The sequence below is a fragment of the Dendrobium catenatum genome, unplaced genomic scaffold, assembly GCF_001605985.2.
Source record: "Dendrobium catenatum unplaced genomic scaffold, ASM160598v2 fragScaff_scaffold_1573, whole genome shotgun sequence".
NCBI classification, from domain to species: Eukaryota; Viridiplantae; Streptophyta; class Magnoliopsida; order Asparagales; family Orchidaceae; genus Dendrobium; species Dendrobium catenatum.
In genome coordinates, this window is record NW_021320035.1 from 169860 (window position 1) to 181997 (window position 12138).

Below are 12138 nucleotides of genomic sequence, written 5' to 3' on the forward strand. Positions count from 1 at the left end.
TATAAATTAAGTATAGACTGTCTTTTATAGAGGAAAATAGTATATAATACTTTATGTGATCATACAAAAATAATGTTGCTATGTGCTGAGGTCTATGTTATTTTTTCACTTTCTTCATGAATGAATAAAATCTAATTTCATGAATGACGATAGGTTAATGACTATTGCTATTCAATTTAGGAGTGTCAATATTTAATCCGATCCGAAAATTTTGGTTTTGGGTCAACCTGAAACCGAATCGGGTCGGGTTCAAATTAGGGATTTCGACCTGTTTGTAAAATCAGGGCGGGTTCGAGTTGACCCGAAAACCCGAAATCAACCCGGTTTGACCCGTTTTTAATTAATTTAGGAGGATATTAAAAGATTTTTATGAAATAATTAAATGATATTTATAAAAAATAATAAATATTGTTGCCCAAATTAAATTAAGCTTGATTTATTTTAAATTGATTGAAGTGAATCTTACCTTAACTTGATTTAGATTTAAATAAATTGAATTAAATAAAAAAAAATTTAGTAAAACATACCTGAAGCGAGTCGGGTTCGAATTGACCCAGACCCGAAGCAGGTCGGGTTCGGGTTCAAAAAACAGACCCATTTATAAAAACGGTTGGGTCAGTTTCAGTCAGTTTCAGGTTGGACCCAAACTCGACCCGTGACCCGATTTTGATAAACCCTAATTCAAATCGATTTCTTTTTTTTTTTTTTTGAAATTATTTGACTCTCTTTTTTTTTCCTATACTATTCATTAAAATTATAGCTATGTTCGCTCCTTATTTTGTTAATATCCCTATTTCGGTTATGTCTAATGTGGAAATGAAAGATCATGTTGCTAAGCCTGTGAAAAACTATGTTTTGGTTCAAACCGACTAGTTGATTTTAGAGGATTCACTTTCTTCACCTTCTAGTGGGGAAGAAACTTATTATCATAAATTGAGAATGACCATTTTGCTGTTTGTGGTGTTCTTAATGCGAGTGGTAATAAGCAAAAAAAAAAAAGGCAAGAAGAAATAAGGTTTATGTTTTGGCTCTTGCGATTTCGTTGGTGGCTTTCGGTGTTTTGATGGACGATGATGATGAGGCCCTTGCTTCTCCTTGTTGGCTGAGCTGGTTGGCAACCTGGGTGCATCGACTTTGGATTATGGATTGTGATCGTACATTGTCACCTACAGATGATTTGTGTTTGGCTGGTAGGTTGGTGCTGGGGACCTCCATTCCTGAGTCCCCTTTCATTGCTTATTTTGCTATGTTTGATTTTTTGGATTTTTACTGTTTTGTATCACGGGCTATTGGTCTTTTGATGTTGTACCCACCCTTTTATTATTCAACGAATTTTATTATGTAAAAAAAAAAAAGGTTACAACTGTGGCAAATAAATTACAACTCAAAGAAAAATAAGAGCACAAGATTACATTGAGCTGCAACAAAAAAGAGTAATACTAAAAATTATTAACTTATTAAGTGTAGAATGATGCAAAAGCAAACAATTGAAATCAAAAGACTGAACTCCAAATAGGCAAAAATATATCCAAATATCATAATTAAGATATTAATGGGGCAACTCCCCTCGTTGCCAAGAGGATCATCCAAGAGGCAAAGTTTGGTTACAGAGACGACCTAGCAATTATTCATCAAAGTCTACATCTGGGGAAATTATTTTGTACGGATGTCGAACGCCGTCCGGAGGCCAATCAGAATGCGCCACGTCGCCATTTGCTCGGTACCCGGCTCGGTACCACTCAGTACCACGGCTCAGTGGGGCTTCGTACCCAGCTCGGTACCGTTGACACGACGCATTCTGATTGGCCTCCAAAAAGTGGATTGCGTTCGGCATCCTCACAAAATAATCTATCCTAGATCTGCCATCAAAAAGCCGTCAATAAGCCAATGCACATCAGTAAATCATTCTCAGGGGTATCATCAATGCTGCATTGTTTGCAAATGATATCAGCTTGAAGAAAATGGTACATACTGTGCTGTGTAAGTTGGTCTCAACACTGGAGCTAGGAAAACTAAGCATATAAATCCTAGGGAGAAGGGAACTGATTTATAGTCTAACTATATAGTCACATTGCCATCATTGCTCATTGTCAAAGATGCCATCGACCTTCGTCTCTCTCGATTGACACTTAATTAATACCTCTCAGCCTCATCACTTCTCCAACATTTATTACTGTTCTCGTAGTAGATCAAGCTGTCAATTCAGGCTTTGTACTCTCACCTTCTCAATTAATTATAAAAAATTATTAGGTGCGGAGTGCAGACGGGGTGAGAACCGTCTGCACAGACACAGGGTACCGAGCGGTACCCAGTGATACCAAGTGGTACCGAACGGTACCGAGCGCTGTTTTATATTAGTGTGCGGACGGTTCTCCCGTCTGCACTCCGCACCTAATAATTTCTCCTCAATTAGAGGATAGAGCAGATTATTGCAATATTCGTCTTACATAATATTATTTCAGTTGGGCTAAGTCAAGTGACGTTTTCTCCGTAATTTTTTTTTTTTCTTCGATTGAAATTGTATGCAATTCCAAGATAAATAATATTATTCTTCTGGTTTAGTTTTTCTAATAAGCAATACAATTAAATATTTAATTTTTTACTTTCACTTTGTGTGAAAGGATAAATCTCCATTTGGGAAAAACTTTGTTAAGTAATTAAAGAATTTGAACTTCTATTTATCGCTGATTGTGTCTCAGATAAGCATTGCTGACACAAAATTTTATTTTACATGCATTTAATTTCCAAGTAATTAAACAGCGATATTTCTGAAATGTAGAGGACTAAATGGTAATTGGGCCACCATGTACATCAGTGTTATAGGCCAATATAGGGCTGGTGCAATGACTCCTTTATTAACATCCCTAATAAAATCTCAATAATAATAATAATAATAATAATAATAATAATAATAATAATAATAATAATAATGATTAATATGAGAATAATAATAATAATAATAATAATAATAAGCCTCCCCTCTTTCTCTAGCTCCCGCCGCCCCATTTTGCTTCTCCCTCGAATAGAGAAGCCAAGGAAAGGAGAAGACGACGCCTCCCCTCTCCACTTCAATGTTGAATGGCGGATCATGAGATCCATCTTCCACCAAGTCGTTGGATCATCACCGGACAACCGCCAACCCCACCTACTCCGACTACTTTCCCGTGGACAAAGACTTCCGGCATCTTCTTCCTAGTGGTGATCTCAATTCTAGTTGCAAGATCTTCTCTCGCCAAGCCTAGTGTAGTCGAGTGAATAATCCCCAAGGTGAAATTTCTCATTATTAAGTGGTGGATTGTTGTTTAATAGCTCTTAGCTTTGCTACTATTTTGTTTATCTCCAAGGATTAGTTAATCTACATGTACTCCTTCGCCTAAGCGAGTTGAAAATCAAGAATCTTTAATGAATTTGCTTGTTATTTCAATAAGTTATTAATTGAGATTTCATTGTCAATGATTCTTAAAATTTCTTAACAAGCTCCTTTCGCATGTGGTATCACATCAGCTAGCCCTCGTTCACGGCTTTGATCATTGCTGCTGGTGGCGGTGCTCTTCTCAGGAAAGTTTCTCATTTTTTTTTGTGTGTGTTGGCTCACGATTTTTTGGGTTCTTTTGCCAATTCGTCCACCTCCACTTGGCGGAATGGCTGTGAATCGGTTGGTCAACCTTGGTTTTTTGGAAGGGTCTAATAAATCTTGCTCGTTCATTGATGCTTTATCTGGTTCTTCACCATATGTATGTTTTCCATATCTAAAACTTACAACATTTTGTGGTTTGTCTTCATTATAGATATCGAAGGAGGAGATTCTTGCCCTAGTCGCTCCTCTTAAATGTGCTTTAGTTGGCTTTTCCCTTCACTTCATCCTAGTCTAGATTTTATTCCGAGGTTTTTTTCAACCTTACGTTCATTGGGGAGTTCTCGGTTACCCTGTTGGATCACTCTCATGCTCTGATCAAGTTGGGAAATGATCTTGATTATAGTAGAGTTTTTTGTCATATAGCTTATTTGGTAAATAATTGCTACATGATCTCCCTTAGTTGATATTGGTGTTGAATCTCCAGTTATCCCAATTCGGATACCATTCCACAACTTGCTACCACACCTATTCTCCTCTCGAATCCTTCACGCCTAGGACCGTTATTTGGTCGACTGCTAAAAGTTGATAATGCTACTGTTATGGTCTCTCCCCCGTCTGTTGATTATGTTTTAGTTGAGTTTTATATAACCAAAAAAATATCTTGATAGAGTGTGGCTAGGTCCTGATAAATTTGTCTACATATAGCATGTTGTGATGGAGGAATTTCCACCCTTCTGTGATCAGTGTAAATGTTTAGGACATTCAATCGGTGTTTGTCGCCCCAATCCCGCTACTGTCCCGGCATCGGGCAATGATGTTCTCTCAAATCTGATTAATGCCAATATTAATTATGATATGAATGTCCCTGGTGTCGTGAAAATTATGGATAATGTTACTTATGTTTTGCCTATCTCGCTGATTAATGTTGTGGTGGTTACTAAGGATAATGGCTTTTAAACAGTTAATGAGGTGGACGTGGATATTAATAATGTCAGAACTTATGGGAGTGTTGACTCGTGGACTACTACTTTGCATTTGGTTTTATCTTGTAACAACATAGAGGATTTCAATGTGGGCACCAACCCCTGCTTAGTTAACCATATAGCTAGTCCATCCCCTAGTTCTAATGCTGAAGGTGGTGAGGATGATGCTTCTGATTCTACTCCTTTGCGGCCTGAGGTTGCTTGCCCTGTGGGTATTTTGTTTTCAAACTTACCTGTTGAGAATGGAAATGTGGAGTTTGGTGACAAGGATTTGCCTATTAATGATGTTGTTGTTTTAGATGTTGAAATTAATATTGATTCGAATGTTCAAGCCCCTTCCCCTCTCATTAATATTCATATTTCTCTTATTGCCAACGATGCTTTGTTAGCTCATTTAGCAACCAACTCGAAGGAGAATGTGGTGGTTCAAGGTGACTGGCTTGATGATTGTGATTCAGCCTCTAATTGGGATGTCGGGTAAGTGATGGATGTGCCAATGATGCATTCAAGGGAAATCAATGAATTAAATGTGATTCAAATTATTGAGGATGGTTTCTTTAAAATAGTTGGTAAGCATAAGCGGAGGAAATCCAAAAAATAATAAATCTTTTTGGATTTCCTTTTCTCCTTTGCTTGTCTCTTTTTGTTTTGGCCTGCTGGTTGTGCTCTCGGGTGATCTGGGCCTTGGTTGGTTGCTATCTCGATGTTGATTTTTGGTTCTTGCAGGATCTTATTTTGTTTGCTTATGGTATGTTGGTTGTCTTTTGTTCAGAGGTTGGCTAGCTAGATCGTTGTTGTTTCTGTGGTGGTCTTTTGGTGCTCCTTCTTGACTCTACTTGTAACAGGGTGGTTTAGCTTCTTAGTTCTCTTGCAGGTGCTTTTTCCTAATCTTTTTCTACAAGTGTGGTTGGTTTGCTCGTCTTTATGTGGAATTGCTATTGCCAGCTGCTTCTGGTGCCCGTTTTGATTTTCTGTTGTTTTTTTTCTTTTTCTTTCTTGAAGATTGTAATAGTTTTGACCCTTTGACTCTTAGGTTTTGCTTCAATAGTTGTATTTTTTAACGAGCTTTGGGATCTTTTAAGGACTTGTAAACTCTATTTTAATTTTAAGTGGGAATTAATTTCAAAGATTTATAAATTTGTTTTGAAATAATTGAATATAAATTTTGATTAATTAATCGTGTACTATGTTTATTAATTTCAAAGCTAATCTAATAAATTTTTATATTGTGATCGAAATTTTTTCTATTATATACATTGTGCTGTGAAATAAATATAATTTTTCACACATTTGTTGAACAATTAAGCTTATAATGCGTCAGTTTTAAAAATACAAATAAATAATAATAATAATGAATTAAATAAATAAAATTAAATGAACAAATCATTATGTTGTTTAGCTCACCTCACTAAACAGAGCACTAAACTTTTCACTTGGGTTTCATTTCTTCTTTATTTTCTTAACTTGAAAATATGGATTAATATTTTCCCCTAATAATAATAAAAATAACAACAACTGCAATAACGAATTTTCATAGTGGTACAAAAATATAAATTTTAGTTTTCTGACTTTGTATGAAGATCCAACACACAAACAGATGTCGAATTGGATCGTATTCGGCAAGCGACGAAGGTCGGAGTGGACCGTAGTTAGCGGACGACGGAGATTTGAAAGACCGTAGTCGGCAAGCGGCATCAGTGGCCGGGCGTAAGTCCAAAGACAGTTGGTGGCCTGGAGGAAGTCCAAGGACGAATAGAGGTGCAAACGAGTCGAGTCGAATGGTTCGCCGAGCTCCTTCTACGTCATCCGCGAATCCTGCTCGTCGTCCCGAGCTACATCGATCGTCGTCTCGTGGTCAAAGCCGCAAGCTCCGTTGAAGCCCGCTCCCGCCTGCGAATCCTGTCGACCGACATCGAAGCCTTCATCATCCCGTCGTCGAAGCTGCAAGCTCCGTCAAAGTCGGCTCCTGTTTGCGAGTAACGTCGACAGTAATCGAAGCCTCCGTTGTCCTGTCATCGAAGCCGCAAGCTCGTCGTCCCGTCGTCGAATTCGCAAGCCACAACCTCCATCGTCCCTTCGTCAAATTCGCAAGCCGCAACCTCCATCGTCCCTTCGTCGAAGCCGCAAGCTCGTCATCCCGCCGTTGAAGCCGTGAGCTCTGTCGAATCCTACTCCCGCCTGAGAACTTTGATTCCTGAATCCTGCTCCCGCTTGTGAATTCCGCTCCCGCCTGCTTTTTCTTCTCTTACGTGAGCTACTCAACGAGCTATCGAGTCGAGTAGCAGAGTGTTCGAACTCGGGCTTGTTAAGCCTTTGAGCTCAAAATTGTGTTCTAACACGACTCGTGAGCTCGATAAGCTCGACTCGTCGAGCCCGTTAACGAGTCGAGCCCTAGTTGGCTCGCGAGCCGGCTTGACTCGGTTGCACCCCTAACAATGGGTGGTGGCCAAGCAAAAGTCTGCCGGGCAGAAGTCTAGTAACGGTTGGTGGTCGAGCGGCGGTGGTAGAGGAAGAGCTTAGTGGCAAGAAATATCTCAAATTTCCCTCTTCTCCTCCTTTTCGAGATGTTCAATTCGAATATAAGTTTGTTGAAGTCGGAGTTCGGATGGTCCCATATTTAATTTTGGAAGTCTCCAATTCGACATTGCGCCGAGATTAGTGCCCAATCAAAAAATTTTTCGATAATGTATAAAAAATAATTACTATTGTTTTTATTATTGTAATAATAATAATTATTATATTAGGCTTAGCATATAAAAGGTGATGCCCCCACCCCCCTTTTATGATGGAATTAGGCATAAATACTTGCTCACTTAGATTTGAAGGAAAGAGAGAAAATAAGAGAAGTTTGGTTGAATTTGAATCAAACCACTTGCAGAAGCTATATTGATGAATTTGGCTTCAAAATTTATCTAAATGGAATCTACTGCAATTAAAGTCTCTTATTATTATCCAACAACCATTAAAGGAAGAAGCATTATCACCAACTACAGGCAAAAGACACTTCAGCCAAGCATAATAAGGTTTCGTTTGGAACAGTTTTTTTACTACTTCTTAAAATAATTTTTTATATAAAATTTTAATTTTTTTATTAAAAAGCTGTTTTAAAAAGTAGCAAGAAAGTCATCCCAAACAAAACCCATATGTAGAAAACATACTAATAAAAAAAGCTCGAAAAAGTGCACGGTTTCTACCTTGTATAACTAAATGGTTTTCACATAAGCTTCAAAAGTTTGACGAAATTTGTCTTCACTCATTCATTATGCATTCATGTATAGCCAGCAACATTTGAAGTAATCAATTGCTACCTTCCTCACAGAGCATCATAGTTAATTGGCAACTAACATACGCTCCAATGGAGAATCGATTGATTGAATTATACATACACAGCCCTATCCCTAAAACACAAAAGTCCAGCCAAAGATACAGAAAGAAACTAACAAAAAAGCTCAGTAGTAAACCATAATCTCTTGGTTTCTTGCTTTAAAGGAATACTGCAATCAAAGATGAACAAGGAAGACTTGTATTCATCATTGAAAGCCCAATACCAAAACACCAATCAAGAAAAGAAAAACAAAAGATAATTAACTGTTTTACATGGCTTATTTGGAATGGGAGGAGAGACCAACCATTCTCATCTCCATCACCTTCTTGTGAGAGTTGGAGTGCATGTAGCTTACAAAGGTGGGGCTTTTTGCTGGCCTGTATTCAGGATGAAGCCTCCCAGACTTGAACCTCACGCCGCAAGCATTACAGAGAGTCTTAGGCCCCAAAGGCCCAGCCCTCCACTGTGGTGTCCTGTGTGATAGACAATGACTGCATCTTCTCGGCTGCAGCTGCTGCAATTCTCTTCCATTGCCAATACCCTTCTCCGCATGCTCTTGTAACTTGTCAAGTTTCTCCATTTTGGGGATTATGAGGAGCTCACTCTCTGCAAGCCAGTGTTTTTGGTGAAGGAGAGGAGATTCTTTAGAGTAATTTAGAAAATTGAAATCATCTTTGGTCTTTCTTCTCTTGGTTCTGGCCTTGGCTGGGACTGAGAGTGAGAAGTTTTCAAAGGAGGAGCTTAGTTTTTGAGTTTGTTTAGGATTTTGAGAAATTTTGATTGTGTTTGAGTGAGTTGGTGATGGTGGCGAGGTGAAACTTGTATTGCCTGAAAGGCAGTCCTCCACATAGATTGAAAGCCATTGCAGGCTGTCATTCTCCTCATCTTCTTCCTAAATTCAAACATTAAGTAGCAAGGCATTAATTTTGAAAATCCAAAAGAGGACGGGAGACGACTTGCATAATATGTACGTTGAGGAATTCACCAGAAGGGCTGTAGGAATTATTTCACAAAAAATTGCAACAGTAGACAAAATCAAGTGATTGGTAGACAAATTGTGAAAAGAACAATCATTCTTTGAGGCTGCAAACTATCTATTAGTCGGAAGTGCTTTAGCTGCAAATAGGATTTAGCAAAAATTCTCAAGGTACCAAATCCTAAATGCAGTTTGACATAATATATCATAAATTTTAAAAAATAATTTCATATATACTTCTAAAATTTTAAATTTAAATGAAGAAGAAGAAGAGATGCAACCAAGAGAAATGACGTAAATATCTTAACTCCTCCTTCACCCAGAATTTACTAAATTCTAATTAAAAGCTAAAATGAAAGGAAAACTAAAATTAAAATTAGTAAGATTTGTGGTTCAAAAAGTTATTCAGGAAAATTCAGCCTAAATCCTGGCTAATTCATGGCTAAATCTTGCAACCAAACAGCCCATGATGTTATGTTAAAAACTGGAGACGCAAAATGAACATAAATTACTAACGAAAAAAGTAATAATAATAGAAGCAGCTTCAGCAGCCACCAAAGAAAGAACACGATAAAGACGCCATTTTTCTGGGAAACAAATCAAAAGGAAAGGTGAGCAGATACCAAAACTCGCAAGCGAAATAATAAGTAGTATATAACCTTATTTTGCCCGGGGAAGAAGTCCTCCCACATAGTATTGGATGAAGAAGGGACCTTTTCCGGCTGGAACTCCGCCGGAATGTCGCCGCACACCACGGTATTCCGATAAACTACCATTGCCAAAACAACCAAAACTGCAAAGACACTGAGAAAGGGGAAAAGGTGCTTCTTTTCTCGTGAGTTATCTTCAAAGCTTACATAGACAAAGAGATGGAGAGGTGGCAGTGCAACTGCCAGTTTATGTGTGTCGGTAGGGACCCCAGTTGTCTTGCTCAGTTGCTCTCCATGGAATTTGAAAGTTGGAGGTTTTGAATTTTTTTTTTTTTTTTTTTTAATTTTTTTTTTTTTTTTTGAACTTTTATGCGTAACTTAGCTTTTACACACAGTCACTGCTCCAAATTTTATTGGGAGGGAAATAAAAATAATTGGATGATGGACAATATAAAACAATTTATTAGCTATATTACAGATGACATGATTTAATCAAAAATATTGAAATTTAAATTAAAATATAAATTTATTTATACTTAAATGTAAAATTCAATGTCATAAATCATATCTATTAAGTAAAAGGATTGAATAAAGTTGTGAATTTAAATTTAAATGTAATGACATTCATAATGTAATAGCTAAATGTTAAATAAAATAATCAAATTAAAAAAAAAACAAAATTATCATGCTTTATATCTAAATTAAAAGAAATTACATACAATATATGATAGTTAAGTATTATATAATATATAAAATAATAATAGTTTATAAAATCATATATTTTTTCTTGTGTCATATAACAGTCATTAAATTTTTTTAAATTCAAATTTAAAGCTAAGGCATTTAGGGGCCACAAAAATATGTGTGCCACCTCATGAAATCATGCATGATATTTAAATTCAATTAATTAGTAAAATCAATTCCCCCGCAACTTTTTCTCAGTAGTTTTGTGTTCTATCTCTTTTCTTTTAATTAAGATTATAACAATAAATTTATATATTGAGCAAGGGCATACAAGTAAATATACCCAATTTTAATTTGAATAATTTGTAAAAGAGGAGTGGGTAAGAACAAAGTATCCAATGTTGCATTTATTGGCACTTACCCATCATTTCCATCCCTTTCATGATCAATATATCACAGCTGTATGTGCTCTTATTTTCATTTTTATTTGAGTATTTTCAATTATTTTCAGTGCAAGCACACCAACTTACCTCATCTTTTTTGTTTCTATTTCATTTGAGAGTTTGAGTAGCTCAAAGTGCTCTTAAAGGCTTATGATCCTATCATGAGTGCCTTTGTGCTTTCCCCAAGCTCCTACTTGTACCTTCACTTCAAGTTATGGGGTAAGATTAGCCCCTAAGCTCAAAAACTTATTACGTGCGATGTCCGGATGCTTCTGGATGTCAATTCGAACGATCCACGTCATTCAATGCACAATGCATTGGATGACATGACGAGTCCGGATTGGCCTCTGAACATGTTCGGACACCACACAGAATAATATCTCCCTAAGCTCAAATTTGATATCTGCCATCCTTCTATTATCATGATCACATATGGCGTCTGTGTCCCTCAACATCTGGCATCCCATCACTTTTAGCATCCATCCTCATGTCCATCCCCAAATCTCATCAAATATCCTTAAGATACCAACTTTTATGATTATAAAGTTGTTGCATCATGGAGTTTTCGCGGCGGTACTGAAATATAACATTTAACGTCTTAACTTTGTACGAAGATCCGGCATGCAATCAGATATAAGAGAGGGTGTAGCATTTATGGGACACCAAAATTATTACGTGAAAAAAACCCTTGAAAATGGGGAAAAACTACGGGGCCTAACTGTGAGAGCTCAATCCTTTGATTTGCCTTCTCAGATTTGATTTTTCCTCCCAGGATCGTCCAGGCCGATTTTAGATCGTCCTGGGACGATCAGTGTATGGCAAAATCCCGAGAGCAAGGGTTTTTGACAAATTAATTATCGGCCTGAGGAATCGTTCTGGACGATTGGATTTTGTTCACATCGTCCTGGACGATGTGGCGATCGGCCAGGACGATCAGACTTATTTTATAAGGAAATCAGCTCGATTTGAGGAGAGAGAAGATATTTTTATAAAAATCAAAATATCTGAGGAGAGAGAAAGAGAAGGAAAGCGAAGGAAAAGCTTGTTTTCGGAGGCTGCGGAGCGCTTTTCGTCCGACGCCGCTGTTGGAAAAAGTGTTTATCTCGTGGTAAGGACTCCGAATCCTATTTCTGTTTTCAGAGATATTGAGTTTTGATCGTATTGTGCACTGTTTTTTGTTTTTGTGATCGAAAAACAGACCCGGTTTTGTATTGACACAACTTTCACCGCACAACTTTTAATATGTTATAGATATGAATATTCTACACGATTTGATTATTTTCTGGAACGATTTCACCGGTTATTTTGGGTTCTACGCGATTTTGATCGAATAGAAAAATATTAGGATGTTTATTGATATTGATTCAGTAGAATAATAGTCTTATATTATTGTCGTGAACATTCTATTGTAATTTGGTGAATTGTGATTTTGTAGGATTTTTGTGTAAATTTGATAGACTACCGTTATGCCGCTGGATTTTCGTACGATTTCCGATTTTC

The 12138-nt window shown here is 37.2% G+C and overlaps 1 protein-coding gene across 1 annotated transcript; it reads right to left on the reverse strand.

Moving 5' to 3' along the window:
• Positions 1 to 7827: 7827 nt before the first annotated feature.
• Positions 7828 to 9770, reverse strand: LOC110103156 (GATA transcription factor 12-like). The gene is made up of 2 exons (XM_020831755.2): positions 9521 to 9770; positions 7828 to 8777 (listed from the first exon to the last, which is right to left on the reverse strand). Exons 1-2 carry the CDS (start codon positions 9635 to 9637, stop codon positions 8163 to 8165), a joined length of 732 nt encoding a protein of 243 aa, XP_020687414.1. The 5' UTR covers positions 9638 to 9770; the 3' UTR covers positions 7828 to 8162.
• Positions 9771 to 12138: the final 2368 nt, after the last annotated feature.

Bases quoted from the DNA above. Each gene is read 5' to 3' on its own strand.
- LOC110103156 (XM_020831755.2), bottom strand. From the start codon at position 9,637: ATGGTAGTTTATCGGAATACCGTGGTGTGCGGCGACATTCCGGCGGAG. The intron at 8,778-9,520 runs GTTATATACTAC...GTTTGAATTTAG, and splicing joins TCTTCCCCGGGCAAAATAAG to GAAGAAGATGAGGAGAATGA.